Source organism: Camelina sativa, chromosome 17, assembly GCF_030686135.1.
Source record: "Camelina sativa cultivar CO46 ecotype springtype chromosome 17, ASM3068613v1".
Taxonomy (NCBI): Eukaryota; Viridiplantae; Streptophyta; class Magnoliopsida; order Brassicales; family Brassicaceae; genus Camelina; species Camelina sativa.
In genome coordinates, this window is record NC_141896.1 from 7,674,347 (window position 1) to 7,691,940 (window position 17,594).

A 17,594-nucleotide genomic window follows, 5' to 3' on the forward strand; every position below is an offset into this window, starting at 1 on the left:
CATGGGACAAGTATGGTTGATTAGATAAAAAGGCAGGAGATTAACACATCTGAAAAGTTAATTCATATTTTCTGTACAGTAAAAATCCTAATACAGAAATCAATCCGTTTGGGAAGAGTTATCGACTTAGAAAAAAATCTAACTGTGCTATTGAAAGAGATCAAACAGCATGACGACGCTGACTAGCCTAATTACCAGTATCTGATTCACGGCCTGAGGAGCTGTCACTGTCAGAATCTGCATGCATATCAAAAGAAAAGTTAAGTGAGTTGTGAATTGTGATGGTGATATGGTAAAAGAGATGACAGAAAGTTTCAACATTTACCACTAGAGCCAGATCCTGAGTCACTACTAGAACTGTTAGAACTACTTGATCCACTTGCGTTGTTTTCTTGGCGAGCAGGAGATGACGTCCGAATTGCTTTTCCTGGTTTTTACATGTCAAAACAAAAGAATATGGAAAGATCATTATTTCCCTGCTTCTTCTTCTCTGTGTGTGTAGTTACATAAATACTGTTACATCCGAATTTGGTATATTGTGAGCTAAAAAACCTTACCTGATTCAGTAACTCTTGATGTTTCGGTGCCAGTTACTAGAGTGGTCTGTGAATACAAAAGAAGAAATAAAGCTATCAGCCAAAATCAGTAAGAGCAGAGGACATGAATAAACAATTAGATATGGGAATCTTACTGGTTCATGGATAATATTGTGAACAGATTCAGCATCTCTTTCTGAACCAAATCCCTGATGCTGCTCCTTTTTCTTGCTCAAGCTATCGTTATACCCAGTCACAAATCTATAAAGCTCCCAGAGTGTGTTGATATCAAGGCTATCAATATCCAGCTCAATCTCATCATCTTGTTGAGAGAGCTCCGGATTGCTCTTCTTTATAATCTGAACAACTATCTCAAGTTTGTCAAAAGGCAAGTCCTGAAGCTCTTCACTGAGTCTCCGTTTCTCTTCCAACGTCAGGTCCCTGCTGTTATTAGCAGGTGCCTCCTCTTCCTCTTCTTCAGGCTTCTCGGGAGCAGTGGTGACAGTTTCAGGTTCCACTGGGATCGTCATAGATTCGTCTCTCTCCCAATTCCTATTATCAAGTACAGGAGCTGGTGGAGGAGGAGGAGGAGGAGACGGAGAAGGTGTAGGAGCAGGTAATGGCTCTACTACAGTAGGAGCAACGGTTGAAACAGGAGCAGAGAACTCGATATCACGAGTTGGTTTGAACTTCCGATGAAGATTATCATACTGCATTTCAATGGCCACCCATTTCTCTTCAAACATGGCCAATAAAACCTCAGCAAACTGATGCACGTCATGCCCAACCGGATTATACAAGATAGCATTGTTAAAGGTAAGCCTGACATCTTCAGCAAAATCTAACGGCGAGTTATACAATTTCTTCTCCAACTTAGTCTTCACTGAACCCAAATCCATAGGTTGTTCAACAATAGTGTGATAATCATGCAAACCAAGTCCTTTAACATCAACTGGAACATTGAATACCCAACCACACTTATGCTTCATCAGTTTCGTAAGCAAAGTGTTACAGTTCTTGAAAACCTGAACCATACCTTTATCAGCAGCTCCAGGGCCAGGGCCACCTTTCTTACCTCCTCCTCCATTCCCTGTTTTCACCTTCTTGTTTCTCCCAGGAGCACCAGTTTTAGCCACAGACCCAATGATCCCACCTTGGGGTTGGGGATCGAGCCGTTTGATCAAGATCCTAACCTCATCTAGCTCAGCGTTAAGCTTCCGCTTCAAGTTCCTAACCTCAAGCTTAGAAATCGAGCTCAGACTTATCTTTAACATGTGATGATCGTCCTCTGACGCGAAAGAGTTCGAGGGAGACACAAGAGGAACCGATCGCTCCGGTCTAGAAACCACCATTGGCTTGGATCGGTTGTGATTCGAGCTCCAGTTCTTATGCTTCGTCTTTGTCTTCGTCTTCGAAGCTCCACCACCTGATATATGGTCAGAAGACATATTCCCCTGACAACCAAAAATTAGGGTTTCTCTAGGGGTTTTTTTTTAAGGCTCGGGAGGTACCGAGATTGAGGATTAACAACACCAAATCGAAATCGAAGGTCGGTGAAATCGAAAGAGGATAAAAATTAGGGTTATCAACCGTGTTAGTTCATGAAGATCGCTTCTGGATTTTTTTTTTTTTTTTTTTTGCAAAGCTGAAGAAAACCCTAAAAGGAAACAATGGTGAGAGAGAGAGAGAGAGAGAGAGTCGCGAGAATAGCGTAAGCTCACGCGCTTGAACACACGCGCTTTAGCACTCGAGAAATTTGGGAAAAACGATAACTGTGTAAAAGTGAAACAGAGTAAAAAGTTCTCAGGTGTCTGTCTCCCAACAAACCGGTACAAACCGAAACGTACCGATTAGAATGTCCCTTTTTACTTGACCTCGATCTATATAACTGTTAATCAATTGCGTAATCCATTAGGCTGGTTACGTACCTTTTTGTGATGTTTATACATATGTCTCCTCCATTTTAAAGAACAATCTACGAAATTATGTACTTTTTATCTATCAGTTACACTGGACCGACCCATAGGACAAGGATTAGGACATCAAAAAATTTAAAGCATTATTTATAAAAATATGGGTTTTAATATAAGTGTAATTTTGATTTTTTTTTTTTTTCTCTTTTGAGGTTAATAGTTTGCTTTACTAAACTATTAGATAAATAGTTTCATCAAATCTAATGCTTTGGCTTTAGCTTGTGTTAATAAAATTTCAAAACATTAGACATAAAGTCTTATATACTATTGGTTATAATTTTTTGGTAATATATAAAAGGACATGTTTTTATGTTTTGCATAGGGCACTTGTAAGTGCCGGTTAGCAGTTACATATTAAACACCAAAGGTCTAACTAATTAGCATCTATTCATGGATATACAATGTTTATTGCATAGTTCCCGGATATCTTTTTAACCCATATTGACCCTAACGGCTCGAGCGTCACCTAGAATCATAACGATGTTATGCTTGTTTGTGGCATGCGGTATGGTCCATGCCCGAAACCCAACCACCTTTGTGGACGGAGATAGAGACGGGTGGGACTTGGTTGTTAGTGGGGAAAACTGGCCAGGCAAGAGGCAAAACCTTTTATGCTTGTGATATTTTTGGTACATTATAATGTTGTACGTGCATATATAAATTAAACTTTTAGTTGTCCATGAAATTGTTCATGAGGAAAGTAGTTAATTTTTTTTACTCATAATGATTTGTATATAAACGCAAAGTGCACACGTTTTAGATTTTAATTTCAGGTTATGACATGACCAACAGTACTAAGATACTCTATTACATGTCCTGGTTAGTGGTATGATATATTTTATATATATACAGTACATAATGTTATTCTTCAAATGTTTATATTTGGTGCAAACCAAAAGCATGTTACAATAGAAAAAAAAATAGAAAAAAGGAAGGAAACCTACGAATTTAATAAAAAAGGAAGGTAATCTACGAAACAATCTATATTAAGAATTTAAAGGTGTTGACTACTTGACCAAATTAAAACCATTTGGGTCAATATGTTAAAGGTTTTAATTTGGTGACCCTAGTAAACACCTATAAGTTCTTACATATACAGACTGTTCTTGAAATTGCAAGGGATCACCTGGATAGTGGATACATTACCAAATGGCTCAATCATCTAGGCACGTTTCCTATGTTGAGGCTACAGTTCCAATAACTATTGTCATGACAGTGTTATGCTTGATTCTAGCCAATGCCGTGACCCATGCCCGAAGACCGACCACTTACATTGTGGGAGGAGAAGACGGTTGGGACCCGGTTATTCCGATGGACAGTTGGGCACAAGGCAAAACCTTTTATGCTGGTGATATCCTCGGTATGTATCTATCAATGATCTTAAAATTATTCATAGTACGTAACGTGATTGATAAACAAATCTATCCATAGTTTTTTTTTTTTTTGGGTAAGATATCTATATATTCATAGTTTACTGGGGTAACTTTAATCTTATAAGACATTAGATTTAATTATATTGGTACATTTATGGTGACACATTGCAGAATTCAAGTACGATTATCAGAGATTCAATATGGTTGTGGTAAACCGAACGGGTTATGAAACTTGTCAAGCGAACGATGGAGCGGAAGAGTATTACTCAGGTGACGATAAGATCCAACTTCATTACGGTTATAACTATTTCATCGGAACGTATACTCCCGAGGATTGTACCACCGGTTTAAAGTTGGCCGTCAACGCATTATAAGCATTGGCTCCAAAATAAAATTAAATGAAACAAATTACTATATAATGAGTGGTATTCTGGTATTGTAAGTTTTATATATGGATTCAAAATATCAAAGATTAATAAAATATCTTGATAAATTGGTATTGCGTTTTAATTATAGCTTACATACTTTAAAACCTCTCTGTCATATTGTACATCCATCTTTGAAGATGGCCGTCAAAGCATTGGCACCTCCGAATTATATATATATATATATATATATATATATATATCAATTAACTATAAGTGATATGATTAGTATTTTCGTTGTGTTGAAGTTTTTATTTGTACCAGTTTAAGTGCTTAAAACGTTATATTAATTAATAAAATGATTTTAATAAACTTCATTCGGTACCTTAATAGCTTTTGTACTCTGTCCTGTTTGTTTGACCATTTAGCATTGGATGATCCATTTAAATGATTATAACGATATAGAAGCTAGTTATGTATTCATACAATTAAGAAATATTGGTGAAATCTTCTCCTATTTAGTAGCTTGTGTGCTCCATCAACAAAATATTTTGATGTTGACTCTAGCTTTTTTCTTTCTATCAACAAAAGTGGAAACATAACTCTCGCACGAAAAGACAAAAAAAAAATGACGAGGAAAACCGAAACCGGATCAAGATGAAGAGAATTTTGTAACTTGATCCACACTTGTCACACATGCAAAACATGGATAATATACGTACACATATACAGAGTGCCAGTGTTGTATATATTTGGATCGTAATTAAGGAACTGTCCAGATTGAATGATGAGGTAAGATCAAGGAATGGATAGACACGAACAGGATCCACGTGTTCAGCTTCAGACACTCTCGTACCACATCTGTCTCCTAATTACTTCCACTGCGCGTCTTTTAAGCTCTCTCCTCTCTCTCGCTCTTCAATTCTTCTTCTCTTACCTTTTCTTCCTTCTTCCTTCAGAGGTTAATTTTGATACTTTCTGATTTAAAGGGATTTAAATGGCAACATCTGCTAGAAGGGCATACGGATTCGGGAGAGCTGACGAGGCGACTCACCCTGACTCCATGAGAGCCACTTTGGCTGAGTTTCTTTCCACTTTCGTCTTCGTCTTTGCTGGAGAAGGCTCCATCCTCGCTCTAGGTTTGTATCTTATAGCATCCCAAAAAGGGAACATTTTCAGCCATATAGTGTTGTTACAATCATCTTTACTTGAGAGAGTATTAATGAGAAGTAACACTAGCTCATTCACAAACTTTCTAGTTACGTAAACATTTTTAGATTCATCAGTTTGAATCAGGATTTTTGTTGTACCAAGTAAAGAAAATATGACCATCTGACATTGATGATTATAAATATTATCGTAGGAGCTATATATGCATGCATGTGTGATATGAACCTATATATATGTGTTATTGGACAGACAAGTTGTATTGGGACACGGCGGCTCACACGGGGACAAACACGCCGGGAGGGTTAGTTCTGGTGGCGTTAGCTCATGCATTGGCCTTGTTCGCGGCTGTTTCGGCAGCCATCAATGTCTCCGGTGGCCACGTTAACCCCGCTGTCACTTTTGCTGCTCTAATCGGAGGCAGGATCTCAGTGATCCGAGCTATCTACTATTGGATTGCTCAGCTTCTTGGTGCTATCCTCGCTTGTCTCTTGCTGAGGCTTGCCACTAATGGCTTGGTATAGTACTTCTCATCAGTTTCTATATTACTAATTATGTATATGATGACCGTCTAGTCAGGTTTTCGATTGGTACGGTTGTTGTAGAACCATGAACTTTGTATATATATCTCTGCTTATGACTGAATGTGATCATCTGTAATGCAGAGACCAGTAGGTTTCCATGTAGCATCTGGAGTTAGTGAGCTTCATGGGCTAGTAATGGAGATCATACTTACATTTGCATTGGTGTACGTCGTCTACTCGACCGCAATCGATCCAAAGAGAGGGAGTATTGGGATCATAGCGCCGCTAGCCATTGGGCTCATAGTAGGTGCAAACATTTTGGTGGGAGGACCATTCGATGGGGCCTCTATGAATCCGGCAAGAGCCTTTGGTCCAGCACTAGTAGGATGGAGATGGAGTAACCATTGGATCTATTGGGTTGGACCATTCATTGGTGGTGCTCTCGCGGCACTTATCTATGAGTACATGGTCATCCCCAGCGTGAACGAAACTCCTCACCACAGTATCCACCAACCATTGGCTCCGGAAGATTACTAGACCGGACCAATCTTCATATGGAGAGGGTTTTCTCTTTGTATAAATAATCTCTGTGTTTGCTTGTGTTGTTTGTCTCTCTTGGTTTTTTTTTCTCCCTGCAATTTCCTATGTATAATTTGAGTCCACACCAGAAGCTTTTTTCTTGTAATGTACTTATAAACAATAATAAAGATTTTCAATGATCTGATAAGAATGGAGACATCTATGGCTTTTCTCTCAAAGCGCTGTACATGTAACAACAATTCCTAACTTCCTCTGCTTCTATAAAATCAGTCTTTGTATCTGGAAACCTGCAAAAAACTTTACACATGTTAAGAAGGTCCTCTCATCTTTTCAACAATCTGTCTACTCTTTTCCTCCATGTGACGCCTTTTCTCTTCCAACTTCTCCCCCATTTTCTTCCCCAGATCCAACATCCTTGCTCGTCTTCCCACTTTCTTTCCCCTTGAATCATCATCTTCGCTTGAAAATATAGACCTAGATGGTGATTGAACAGCAGAAGACTCTCTGGTGCTCCCTCTTGAATTCATCTCCTGTTTTTCACTGCTGCTGGATAGCAGTAGTGGAGTTTTCAGTTCTTCCAAGGTCTTATCACACTCTAAAGTTACAGTTGAGGAATTTGACGATGGTGTAGACATAATAGCCTCTGCTTCTTCAGTATTCGGTTTCTGGAAAGCAGTGGCCGCTTTCTGCACTAGCTCAGACTGAGCACAGGAGGAAGAAGATGATATAGTTCCTGCTTCTGAAATCATCGGCCTCTGGGTGGCGCTTGCAGTTCTCTGCATTTTCTCAGACTGAACACAGGAGGAAGAAGTCGGTGGCTTGTCAGATTTACATCTCGTTTCTGTTGCCTGGGAGCAATTGTGATCGGTTTCTTGATTCAGCCACATGAATGGAGCGGCTTTGCGTTGAACCCAATCATCTTTTTCAGCAATCATCCAAGGAATTGTCAGGCTTTCACAGTTGGGAAGAACCACCGCTTCTCGTATTGCCGTCTGCAGAATCATAATGTAGTCTCAGTCTGTCAGGTCTAAGTTCACTAGAGGCCAAACAGAAGAGAACCCCAAAGGAGAAAGAAAGAAAGTGTACCTTAAACCGGTTGATCAAGAACATTGCAACATGGCTGCTGGTGATTTTGTGTTCCCCAACAGAAGATGCGAGATCGAATTCTATATCCGGCATGCTCGTGAATCCAAACCATAATTGATCAGAAGGAGGCGGCTTCATGTGTATCCGCAGTGTCCCTCGAAGAGAAGACACCCGTATTGACAAAGAGATAGGCACCTACATTTGAGATACAGAGATTTCTCTAAGATACCATATTGAGACATGAATGGCTGGAAAAAATAACATAACAACCCAGCCAAAGGTTATTTTAAGCCAACAAGCAGTAAAAAAAAGTGTCTTGTAGACATTTGAAAAATGAGAATTAACCTGGGAAACTTGTTCAGCAATTGTCTTAAGAATAGACTTCCATCTGGATACACCATTTGGACCTGCCTTCGTACCTTTTGAGCCTTTGGATTCATCTGCAACCAACAAAAAGATGGTAAGAAAATTCATTTCGTAACTATCATCCTGATAAATACATTTGAACAGGAGTCACTCGCAAGATCTCTGAGGGTAAAACAAGAGAAGACTACATTAATCCATATTCAGTAAACAATGAACTAGCCTGCTTTATTGGCTCCAGCGTTAACAGTTTCCGCAGGGATGACTAATTGCTTTTCAAAATCTTCAACACCTGCAGCGAAGTTTGATGGGACTTCCCCTGCAGAACTTGTCTGCAATCTTGTGTCGGTTATGCCTTTTTGTAGATCCACCTCGCGGATGTCAACACGTGTTTCAACGTCAATCACCGCTTCACCAGAGTATTCGATATCCAGTTCGAATGCCCACACACCACTCATCTCCATTGGAAGAACCCGTGTGGCATGTATATGAGGTGGGAGGTTTCCAGTGTCAACATCGGAACAGATTAGTGCACCTATGTAGCTTGGAGTCCTCATGTTGGATAACACCCGCTGTTTGAAAACCACAAAAGTTACATCTTTGGTTGGTTATAGAATCAGTTCATAAAAGGTTTCAGAATCTAGAAAAGTGCAGACCTGGATTCGTGCTTGCACTGAATTCTTCACTCCTGTTTTACGTTTGAGATCGAAAAATAGCCTAGAGATTAGCAAATTCCAGGCTAATGTTCCTTCATCCATGTCAACCTTGTCCTCAGAGTCTCCATCTGAAACCCCAGAAACCCCAGAAACATGACTGCTATGACTCACAGAACGTGAAAAAATAGGCACATCAGATTCATCTGTGATGTAATCTCCCATTCTTTTCCCTGAAAGGCTCCTCCCTGAGCTGCTTCCACGTTGTGAATAAGTTTTTCTGTCTTCACGATGTGATCGCTTTCTAGAAAATTTCCTCAAGAACAAGCGAACCTTTGAGGAAGAACCATCCGTTCTATTCCCTCTGTCAGGTGACTCAAAGCTAAACCCAAGCGATGGTTTCAAAAAAGAAGGATATGCCACATTAAGAGACGTCACATAACTACGGAAATCTTCCTTCAGTTTGGTGGAGTACCAAATAAACCTTTCTTGATTTTCGCAAGCAGCAAGACGAAGGGCTTTACACCATGACTCCTTTTCCCAAGAAGTCTCGAGATAGATGTAAAACACTTGGTTTCCTTTATACAAGTCTGGAGAATCTTGCTTTCAACTTTTATAGGATATCTTTTGGCCCTTTAAAAACAAAAATGGTGAAAACATTAGAACAATCAAGCTTCATATATTTGATTTAAGGACCTGAAGGGTTATAAACGAAAGAGACAGTACCATTTCCTAGTAGGGAGATCAGAGCCTGAAACAGCTTCTATAGAGCAACCTTTTAAAGAAACAATGGTGAGAGTGCCATCAGGCTCCGACAAGATGAGCTTGTGATCTTTGATCCTAGCAAATTTACGAAGGGGATGAATTTCCAAGAAGTCTCTCTTCCTCTTGTTCTCTTTTGGTAACTTTTCTTTCATCATCCAGTTCTTTAGAACCTCATCCAACTCCAAAATATATACCATTCCCTATGTTATTATTAAAACATACAAAAACAGAGAATTCTGAGAAAGACATCCAAAAATTGCCAGAAACAGATTCATCAAAACGAAACGGAAGAAACATGCACACATTCCGAAATTATAAACCCAGAATTCATTTTTTTTTTCTTAAAGGATGAACCTTTCTCAACGGAAATACAAAACCCTTAAAGGAGAGATTGAGAATTGAGATCGATCACCTGTTTGTTGATAGAGAAATCGGTGGGTTGGCGAGGAGGAAGATTGGTGGTAGATGATGGATCATCATCAGAAGAAGCGGGTTTTGACTCAATTTGATCTCTCTTACGATTCAATCGCTTAAGAAGATACATAAAGCCAGCAGCTTCCGCGGCTAAGACGGCGAGAATTCCCAGGAAAAAGCCAGAGAGGAGGAACACGAAACACGCAAACGAAAACATCTCCAGGAACTTCTGAGCTGACGAGGAAAATGTGTGTTTGTGGAGGTGAGGGTTTCTTGAGAAGGAAACAAGCTGAGGGGAAGAGGAGAAAGAATCGAGGCGTTGAAGAAGTTGTTCATGTCAGTGTATAGAGAACAAAGGAGGAGGAGGAGAAAGAGAAAACTGTGGGATTAGCCCATCATCCATCTCTGGAACCGCGATTCCAACTTCCAACCAAATTCTAATTTTTCTTTTTTTTTTGTTGCCTTAAACAACATATTCAACCACGTCCTTTTTTTAATAATTAAAACTCAATTAAAATTAGATTTATTTTTAATAATGTTTTGAAAAAAAAAAAATGTATGAATGAGAGATGCCCTTCCATTGCTTTTGCAATATAAAGGTACCACAAAAAAAACCTAGTATGTAGTCAAAGTATATGATAATAATGATATTTAAGATCACCAAATTTTTGTTCAAATTAGCAAACCAAGTGAGTGACCAAAATTGTAATTAAAGAAACATTTTTCTGCCCGTAATTTTTCAAATAATGAAGTTATTTATAAAGTATGTGTCATGTTTTAAAAACATAGCGTGTTAAAAACGGAAAGTAAAAAAAAAAATACATGTTGGATATCCGAATATAAATAAAAGCTGACTTAAAGGCAAATCTATAAAAGTATATGTTGGATATCCGAATATAATTTTTTAACTTATTTTTAACTAATATAAATTAGTCTATCATAAAATCTATTAGTTTTTATACTTTTAAAGTAAAAATTGAAGCCAAATTAAGTTATAATAGACTAATTTAAAAATAAGGATAAAATATGTTCTAATTTATTTAAAAAATCACATTATATTCAATAATTATATATATTGTATTAAAAACAAAACTCAGATAAAATTAAATTATATTTAATATTCTATAAGTTACGGTCTGTCTTTAAAACGTATGTACTAAAAGAAAATAAAAACAACATAATTGCTTAAAAACATTTTCTATCAAATAGATAAAAAAAACAAAGTACAATGTTAATAGATTAACTGGAAACTAAAAATCTATTAGATTTGGTGAATTATTATCTAGAATTTATAATTTTTATATTAAAATTTTATCAAATATCAAAAGAATCAAACATTTACTAATTTCAAAACATGAACAAAAAGTAAAAAGGAGAGGTAAAAAAATATAAAATACCTTTTGTCTCTTCTAAAAATAAGAATATGTAATGTGCCTTAGACATTCTTCATTTCGCCTTTTCACAAATGGTCCAAAATTTTGACTTTACTTATTTGTTTCAAACCTACAAAAATCACATAAATGAGAAAAAAATTAAGATATTTTAGTTAAACAAAATTTGATATTATAAAATTTAAAATTTTATGTGAGAGTTAGAATATGATGAAAATTTACAATGAAAAATTATTCTTGAATTACTAGAAAATTATTGAAAATTACAATGTTATGGTAGTTATATACAATATTGATAAATGATGCCTCATAGTAATATATGATATGAGTTGCAAGCTAAAGAAATTATAAATATATATATATATCCATTTTTTTCTTTAAAATACATATACTTTAGTTATTTCTCTCTAAATGTTTATAAACTATATATTTTAAATATTTATAAATTATATATATATATATTAATCTATAGTTTAGTTTGTTTTAATTAGAATCAAATTATAAAATAATGTAATAATCATATCATGTTAATTGTTTCTATAAATTTAATAAATATTGGATAATATGCTACACAAATAAAAGAATAAATTGAAAATCTTGTAATGTATAATATCAAATTTATATATTATCTTAAATATAAATAATATAATTTATATCATATAAAAAAGTCAATTGAAAAAAACACTAAATATATTAAAGAGAAAATGACACATGTTGCAAGAAGAGAGTATCACATGACAATTTTTTAGAGCTTCTCCAAAAAAAATCTTACTTTATTATATAAAGATATAGAAAAAACTATAGAAATGGTATTCTCTTATAAGTTTTTTTTCATGTTTTTTTTCATGATATCAGTCACGTGCATAAGCCAATTCTAATAACCCAAACGTGGAGACCGCTATAATTCATGGGAAAACACTCAACTATATGATCTTTTGGTTCTCTTTAAACATTTTTGGTAAAAAGAAAGGTTAATTTGTTTTGTTTAGAATTAGCAAATGCAAAGTGTATTCGATCCTTCTTCGTCTGTAACGACGAACCAATTTACAGAGAAAAAAAAAACATCTGACAAGATTTGTTCCGACAACAAAGTTATTTGGTCAGAAAGCATAAAACAGATCCTAGAAAGAGCAAGAAAAAACATGAGGAGACACAACTCGCAAGTTTCATTTCCCATAGTCCCTCACAAAACAAACCTCTACATTGGCGAGTTGCTATGTATACTAAGAGTAGTAAAAAACTAAAAACAGATTTTAAAAAAAAAAAAAAAAAACAGAGTCTTGTCTTTTTGAACCTACAAGCTCTTGTTCATGGAGAAGAAGATATGGTCATTGTGATCATGAACATTAAGCTGTTTCAGCCACGAATCCGCTGCACTACGGAGATAAAGTAGACGTTCGCGGTCACATGATTCTTGATTCCCCCACAAATCTCCTTGCAACTTGTAGGAAACTAAACCAAAAGGAGGCAAAGGAAGTCTCTTGGTCATTGATTCGTCCTCACAGCACAAAGTTTCTTCTTCTTCCATGGTTTCATTTATTTCATCATCTCCCTCTACCAAATTACCTAAGAAACCGAACATCAAAAGCTAGACGTCTCAGCACTTTGTATCAAAACATGTCTTTTAGGCTAATTAGCTAATAGTTTGTACAACACTCTTAAGGATTATACCATGCATGAACATAAGTGTCTACCTTGGAAAGCCGAAGATAGCGTATGATAACTCAAGAAACAAGTCGATAAGTCTTTATCCATCTTCCGAGATGGAATATGGTAGATCGGATACCTAAATTCGTAACAAAAGTTGAAAATTTCATCATCATTGTCTCGTTGAGGGCAGAACACACTTGCATATCAAATAAGCAGATCAGTTTCTATACTTACCAAGCAATGGCCATCCAACTTGCCGGAGACAAATCAACGTTCCTTAAAGTCATAAGTCCTGGATACTTCTCAGCCAATTCTTTAACCTAAAACAAACCAAATGTAAGAGAGACAACTCTAATTAAGTTACTTCATTAGGTCATTTCGACTAATTTAAGTGAATGGGATCACTAGAAAGGAAATGAAGGCAAACCTTGGTAGTAAGAGGAACCCGCAAGTGCGGTCTAGCGGACTCAAAGTACTGAAAATCAATGGAACCGAGCGCCTTATCACGCATCAACGAAGAAACGCCATCGATTTCATAACCAGAATCCTCAGAAACAGAATCCCATATTTTGCTAGAAACACTGCTCAGTGACCTTGAAAACTTGTCAATCTCACTATCATCACTCCAACATTCACTCTCACAATCAACCACATCACTCTGGTTCCTACAAAAACCATCTCACGTTGCTTCAGAACACTATTGTCCCCAATTGATAAAACTAAAAGGAAAAAAATAAGAATAAGTGGGAAAGTCAAACCTGGAAAAGGGTGAAGATTTGTTGTTGTTAGTATAGAGTTGAATGGCGGATAGATACGGGACATAGTACTGCATAACGGATTCACCATTGTTTAAATCAACCTTTGTTCCGAGTCCATAAGCGCTCAGCTCATCAAGACAGTCCCAAAGATCACTAAGCTTGAAACATTCAATCTCATCTTTGCTTTCTTGGATCCAAAAACTGTTCAAATCGTTCTCGCAGCTCTGCAAAATAATAACAACAACAAAAAGATCAAAGTTATTAGTATAAAGTAAAGTCCCATGCATGTGTTTAGTGATAATGATAATCATTTATCAAACCCACTTACAAAAAAAGCATTATAATTCAACACTGTTAATAGTAATAAATTCACCACACGAGCAGTTAATTAAACAGTAAACACACATATAATTACAATAGTTAATTGCTGAAAGCGATAGTCATCTAATGGTATAAAGATGAAGAAGACACATTCACAGGATATACCTTAGCAATCCAGAATATTCAAACCTATTTCACTATAAGACAAAAATAATTTGATTTTTTTTTTAATATTTCATTTTCAACACACAAAATGGCAAAATGCTGTCGCAAGGTTTCCACGTGGTGAAAGAAAACTACACGAAATGCCATGAAAACACTCAAAATTGTATTTTTAATAATTTATTGATTCTGTCGATATGTAATTAAAAAAACACGAGATTAATTAGGACTAAATCTGAGTATATATGCTTGACGTGGAGGATTCTCGGAAGCTAGAAAAGAAATCACACCAATAGAAAGAGAATTACAAACAAAAATAATTACTGTCGTAGTTTTTTTCATTAATAAAGGTAAAAAAGAAGAAGAAGAAGAAGAAGATGTTACAAAAAAAGGTAAAAAGGAAACAATAAGGTTACCTGTGATAAAGAGAAACAAGGAGGCTTTGGAGTGATTCCTAAAAGAAAATTTTCAAGATTTGATCGGAGTTTCGTCGACGATGATGACCTCCACCACATTCTCTCTCCCTCCATCTCTTACTTTTAGATTAAAATTATTCTATTTTAACAACAGCTTAATTATGGTTGTTTTGTCTTGTTTGACTAAAAACACCTCTCTTAGAAAATTTTAAGGAAAAAAAAAAACAAGAAACCGAAGATATGAGTTTACTGAATTTTAGATGAAACCTATGAGGAGAATCTTTTGGGGGAAAAGAAAAAAAAAACAAGAAGTAGCAGAGAGTTTGAATGAAGGTTTTTGTGAGTATGACTTGCTTCTCTCTATTTATTATATTATTTGCAAGAAGAAAAGAAAAAACGAACACGACCAAAAAAGCTTCTCTCTCTCTCTCTCCTCTGTCTTTTTTTCACTCTTATCGTGTAAATCTATTTTATGTTGTTGTTAATTCAGCAATTCACCTGTCTCTCTCTTCTCTCCCCCTTTTAAGATCTTATCGTTAATCTTTTTTTACTTTTCTTAGTTAATTTATTTTCAATACCTTCACAGTGAACTTTTTTTTTTTTCTTTGGTCAAACCTCCTCAAAGTGAACATGTTTCTAAAATAAACTATCGTGTAATAGTTGGTTAAGACTCATTAAAAAGTAAAAATCCAATTTTTTTTCAAAATAAAACTCGGAAAAGCTATTTTCTTTTATTGAACTGCTGTTAAAATGTTAAAGTCAAAGCAAAATAGCTAAACATAGATACTGATTTTTTTGCCACTTTTTCTTAATAAATTTTCCGTTTTCAGATTTTCATTATTCATCACCTTTTGAATTTACAACCAGAAAAAGTGATACATTATATATGTATTACATATATATTAATTTTGGTTAAATTCACTTTTATATGAACTTAAATAATAATATTTTCTCCACATTTATGAGATATATAATATATATATGTATGTAGCATATTAGAAGCCAGAATATGCATAAAACTTTGTAGATCATGGCATCATGCCAAGCTTTACAAACTACTTTTCAATATTAAAAAAAAAAAGGTAGTTAGTAGTACCGCAAAAATAAGGAAAAAAATTAGTTATTAAAGACATGTCCATCGGTGAACCTTCAAAATTGAGATGATATATTGATTTTATTAATATTTTAATACAAAACTATCTAATTTAATTAATTATTTTTGTTTTTAAATTGAGAGTATCTTGTTTTATCTACTGCGAGTCACGAGATCTCTATTCCTAGCTTTTTAATTCTTTTTTTGTCTTTTATTAAAAACACTCATTGTAGTATTACCGATGAGCTTGCTCTAATACCTTATGTATATACAACGAACGTATGTGGTCTAAGGAAAAAGGTTAGTAAGCATTTTATCCAAAGGTTTACAGTATCATCATTTTTTTGTGTGTGTGGGCGACATAGTAATAAAAGACTTTTAGAAGAAACAAACAGTGTATCTTTTACTAGTGTTAAATTTTGACAGAATGAAAAAAGAAGAAACCACAGGCAGACAGTAACTGTGTGTGAAAGAGAGTGATGAATTAATCTGGTCGCCACATGTTGTCGATGAAGCAAGGCTGCGTCGATCTCTCGCGTTTTGCTTCTCTCTCTCTCTCTTTCTATTTTGTCCTCTTCCTTATCTTGTCTTTTCCTTTTTTTTTTTTTATCTTTTTCTTTCACTTTACACATACGAAAACAAAATTGGATTTGATAAATTACACTCGTCATGTATTGCATGTTTTTAATTTACTATTTACACTCTCATAATTTTTTTTTTTCAACCTAACATTAAAATAAATTAAAAAGTGACTCCAAGGTTGGTTGACCAAACTGGAATAAAGGAGTTTACAAATGAGACTTCAGAAGCTAAAGGTCTAGAGGAGCGAGCAAGACAGTCTGCTTGGACGTTTGACGTTCGCGGGATCTGGGTCAGGGTGAAGGAAAAGTAAGATGATCTGAGGGAATGAAAATCTTCCAATAAATGCGAAAAAGCTGGCCAGTCATCCGGAGCCTGCACCATCGCCACCAGCTCAGCGCTATCTGACTCAAAATTCTGACAATCAATCCCCGCCGCCCGAAGAGACTCCATAGCCCAAAGTAAGGCATTAAACTCCGAGTGAAGGGAAGAAGGACTACGACGAAGACTGCGAGCTCCCAAAAGTAGCGTCTTGTCATCATGAGTACCAAACCACCATCCCAAGCCCTCTAAAGGGTTAGAACCTTTCCAGGAACCATCAACCTTACAACGAACAGAAATAACCCTATCCTCCGGAGCTGGCTGGAGAGGCAAGAAATTCATAGAAAAGGACTTCGCCTCCTCCCACAAAAGTTTGTCGTTTGTCGCCTGATTTATAATATCCATTGGCTCAGCCTCTACTCCTTGAAAAACCTTTTTATTCCTGTCTTTCCAAATTGTCCAAAGCATCCAAGGCAACAAATATCCAATAGTCGAACCCCCGGAGCTTGATAAGACCTTAGAATATATGAAATCTAAATTTGAATACACGGATCCATGAGGAAAGCCAGACGTCGGTATATGTATCGGCGATAACTCCCAAACCAACCGGGATCGTACACACTCAAAAAGAGCGTGATTAATAGACTCCACCACAAAACCGCACCGTTGACACGTAACATCACAACGTACACCCCGATGAGCGATCCGTTCCTTTACAGGAAGACTACCAGACGCCACCTGCCAGAAAAAATGTTGAACCTTTGAAGGGACTTCAAGTTTCCAAGCTTGTGCCCGTAAAACTGTACATGTTGGCCCAAATTCGACTTCCTTCTGTAATTCCCGTGCTAGCCTATAACCAGATCTCACAGAATACTTACCAGACTTAGTATAATGCCAAATCAATCTATCCGAACGAAATGACTTACTAACCGGCAAACTCTGTATAAGCGGAATATCCGCAGGATCCATATACTCCTCTAGTATGGGCAAATGCCAATCCATCGTAAGGGGATTAATTAAATGATTAACCTTCAAATTAGGATGTAGGGTTCTTCCCCTACCAGACGTTGGTCTTGGCTGGTGGTCTGGTATCCAAGGATCCCGCCAAACCGATATATCACTATCCGAGCTTACTATCCATCGT

General features: G+C 36.3%; 6 protein-coding genes across 6 annotated transcripts; 2 read left to right on the forward strand and 4 right to left on the reverse strand.

The window, feature by feature from the left end:
• Positions 1–2: 2 nt before the first annotated feature.
• LOC104740477 (transcription factor GTE5, chloroplastic) lies at positions 3–2,285 on the reverse strand. Its single transcript, XM_087494179.1, has 4 exons — positions 692–2,285; positions 558–603; positions 326–427; positions 3–237 (listed from the first exon to the last, which is right to left on the reverse strand). The coding sequence occupies exons 1-4, from the start codon at positions 1,982–1,984 to the stop codon at positions 188–190; spliced, it is 1,491 nt and encodes a 496-aa protein (XP_087350305.1). The 5' UTR covers positions 1,985–2,285; the 3' UTR covers positions 3–187.
• Positions 2,286–3,522: 1,237 nt separating this feature from the next.
• LOC104756112 (early nodulin-like protein 22) lies at positions 3,523–4,375 on the forward strand. Its single transcript, XM_010478642.2, has 2 exons — positions 3,523–3,869; positions 4,054–4,375. The coding sequence occupies exons 1-2, from the start codon at positions 3,659–3,661 to the stop codon at positions 4,254–4,256; spliced, it is 414 nt and encodes a 137-aa protein (XP_010476944.1). The 5' UTR covers positions 3,523–3,658; the 3' UTR covers positions 4,257–4,375.
• A 649-nt stretch (positions 4,376–5,024) lies between these two features.
• On the forward strand, positions 5,025–6,668 carry LOC104756114 (putative aquaporin TIP3-2). Its single transcript, XM_010478644.2, has 3 exons — positions 5,025–5,386; positions 5,667–5,932; positions 6,080–6,668. Exons 1-3 carry the CDS (start codon positions 5,245–5,247, stop codon positions 6,473–6,475), a joined length of 804 nt encoding a protein of 267 aa, XP_010476946.1. The 5' UTR covers positions 5,025–5,244; the 3' UTR covers positions 6,476–6,668.
• A 16-nt stretch (positions 6,669–6,684) lies between these two features.
• On the reverse strand, positions 6,685–11,481 carry LOC104756113 (uncharacterized). Its single transcript, XM_010478643.3, has 9 exons — positions 11,373–11,481; positions 11,157–11,262; positions 9,758–10,246; positions 9,307–9,545; positions 8,584–9,213; positions 8,151–8,499; positions 7,910–8,004; positions 7,565–7,759; positions 6,685–7,470 (listed from the first exon to the last, which is right to left on the reverse strand). Exons 5-9 carry the CDS (start codon positions 8,803–8,805, stop codon positions 6,787–6,789), a joined length of 1,545 nt encoding a protein of 514 aa, XP_010476945.2. The 5' UTR covers positions 8,806–9,213; positions 9,307–9,545; positions 9,758–10,246; positions 11,157–11,262; positions 11,373–11,481; the 3' UTR covers positions 6,685–6,786.
• Positions 11,482–12,224: 743 nt separating this feature from the next.
• Positions 12,225–14,833, reverse strand: LOC104756115 (uncharacterized). Its single transcript, XM_087494050.1, has 6 exons — positions 14,458–14,833; positions 13,559–13,782; positions 13,228–13,465; positions 13,035–13,120; positions 12,845–12,936; positions 12,225–12,716 (listed from the first exon to the last, which is right to left on the reverse strand). Exons 1-6 carry the CDS (start codon positions 14,569–14,571, stop codon positions 12,445–12,447), a joined length of 1,026 nt encoding a protein of 341 aa, XP_087350176.1. The 5' UTR covers positions 14,572–14,833; the 3' UTR covers positions 12,225–12,444.
• Positions 14,834–16,291: 1,458 nt separating this feature from the next.
• On the reverse strand, positions 16,292–17,452 carry LOC104759275 (uncharacterized). The gene has a single exon (XM_010482220.2). The coding sequence runs from the start codon at positions 17,450–17,452 to the stop codon at positions 16,292–16,294; it is 1,161 nt and encodes a 386-aa protein (XP_010480522.1).
• Positions 17,453–17,594: the final 142 nt, after the last annotated feature.

Bases quoted from the DNA above. Each gene is read 5' to 3' on its own strand.
- LOC104740477 (XM_087494179.1), bottom strand. From the start codon at position 1,984: ATGTCTTCTGACCATATATCAGGTGGTGGAGCTTCGAAGACGAAGACA. The intron at 428-557 runs GTAAGGTTTTTT...TGTAAAAACCAG, and splicing joins ATCAAGAGTTACTGAATCAG to GAAAAGCAATTCGGACGTCA. The intron at 238-325 runs GTAAATGTTGAA...ATATGCATGCAG, and splicing joins CTCAGGATCTGGCTCTAGTG to ATTCTGACAGTGACAGCTCC.
- LOC104756112 (XM_010478642.2), top strand. From the start codon at position 3,659: ATGGCTCAATCATCTAGGCACGTTTCCTATGTTGAGGCTACAGTTCCA. The intron at 3,870-4,053 runs GTATGTATCTAT...GACACATTGCAG, and splicing joins TTATGCTGGTGATATCCTCG to AATTCAAGTACGATTATCAG.
- LOC104756114 (XM_010478644.2), top strand. From the start codon at position 5,245: ATGGCAACATCTGCTAGAAGGGCATACGGATTCGGGAGAGCTGACGAG. The intron at 5,387-5,666 runs GTTTGTATCTTA...GTTATTGGACAG, and splicing joins AGGCTCCATCCTCGCTCTAG to ACAAGTTGTATTGGGACACG. The intron at 5,933-6,079 runs GTATAGTACTTC...TCTGTAATGCAG, and splicing joins GGCTTGCCACTAATGGCTTG to AGACCAGTAGGTTTCCATGT.
- LOC104756113 (XM_010478643.3), bottom strand. From the start codon at position 8,805: ATGGGAGATTACATCACAGATGAATCTGATGTGCCTATTTTTTCACGT. The intron at 7,760-7,909 runs GTTAATTCTCAT...TCTCAAATGTAG, and splicing joins TTGCTGAACAAGTTTCCCAG to GTGCCTATCTCTTTGTCAAT. The intron at 7,471-7,564 runs GTACACTTTCTT...ATGATTCTGCAG, and splicing joins TCTTGATCAACCGGTTTAAG to ACGGCAATACGAGAAGCGGT.
- LOC104756115 (XM_087494050.1), bottom strand. From the start codon at position 14,571: ATGGAGGGAGAGAGAATGTGGTGGAGGTCATCATCGTCGACGAAACTC. The intron at 13,466-13,558 runs GTTTGACTTTCC...TGGTTTTTGTAG, and splicing joins AAATCTTCACCCTTTTCCAG to GAACCAGAGTGATGTGGTTG. The intron at 12,717-12,844 runs GTAGACACTTAT...TCGGTTTCTTAG, and splicing joins GCTATCTTCGGCTTTCCAAG to GTAATTTGGTAGAGGGAGAT.
- LOC104759275 (XM_010482220.2), bottom strand. From the start codon at position 17,452: ATGGATTGGCATTTGCCCATACTAGAGGAGTATATGGATCCTGCGGAT.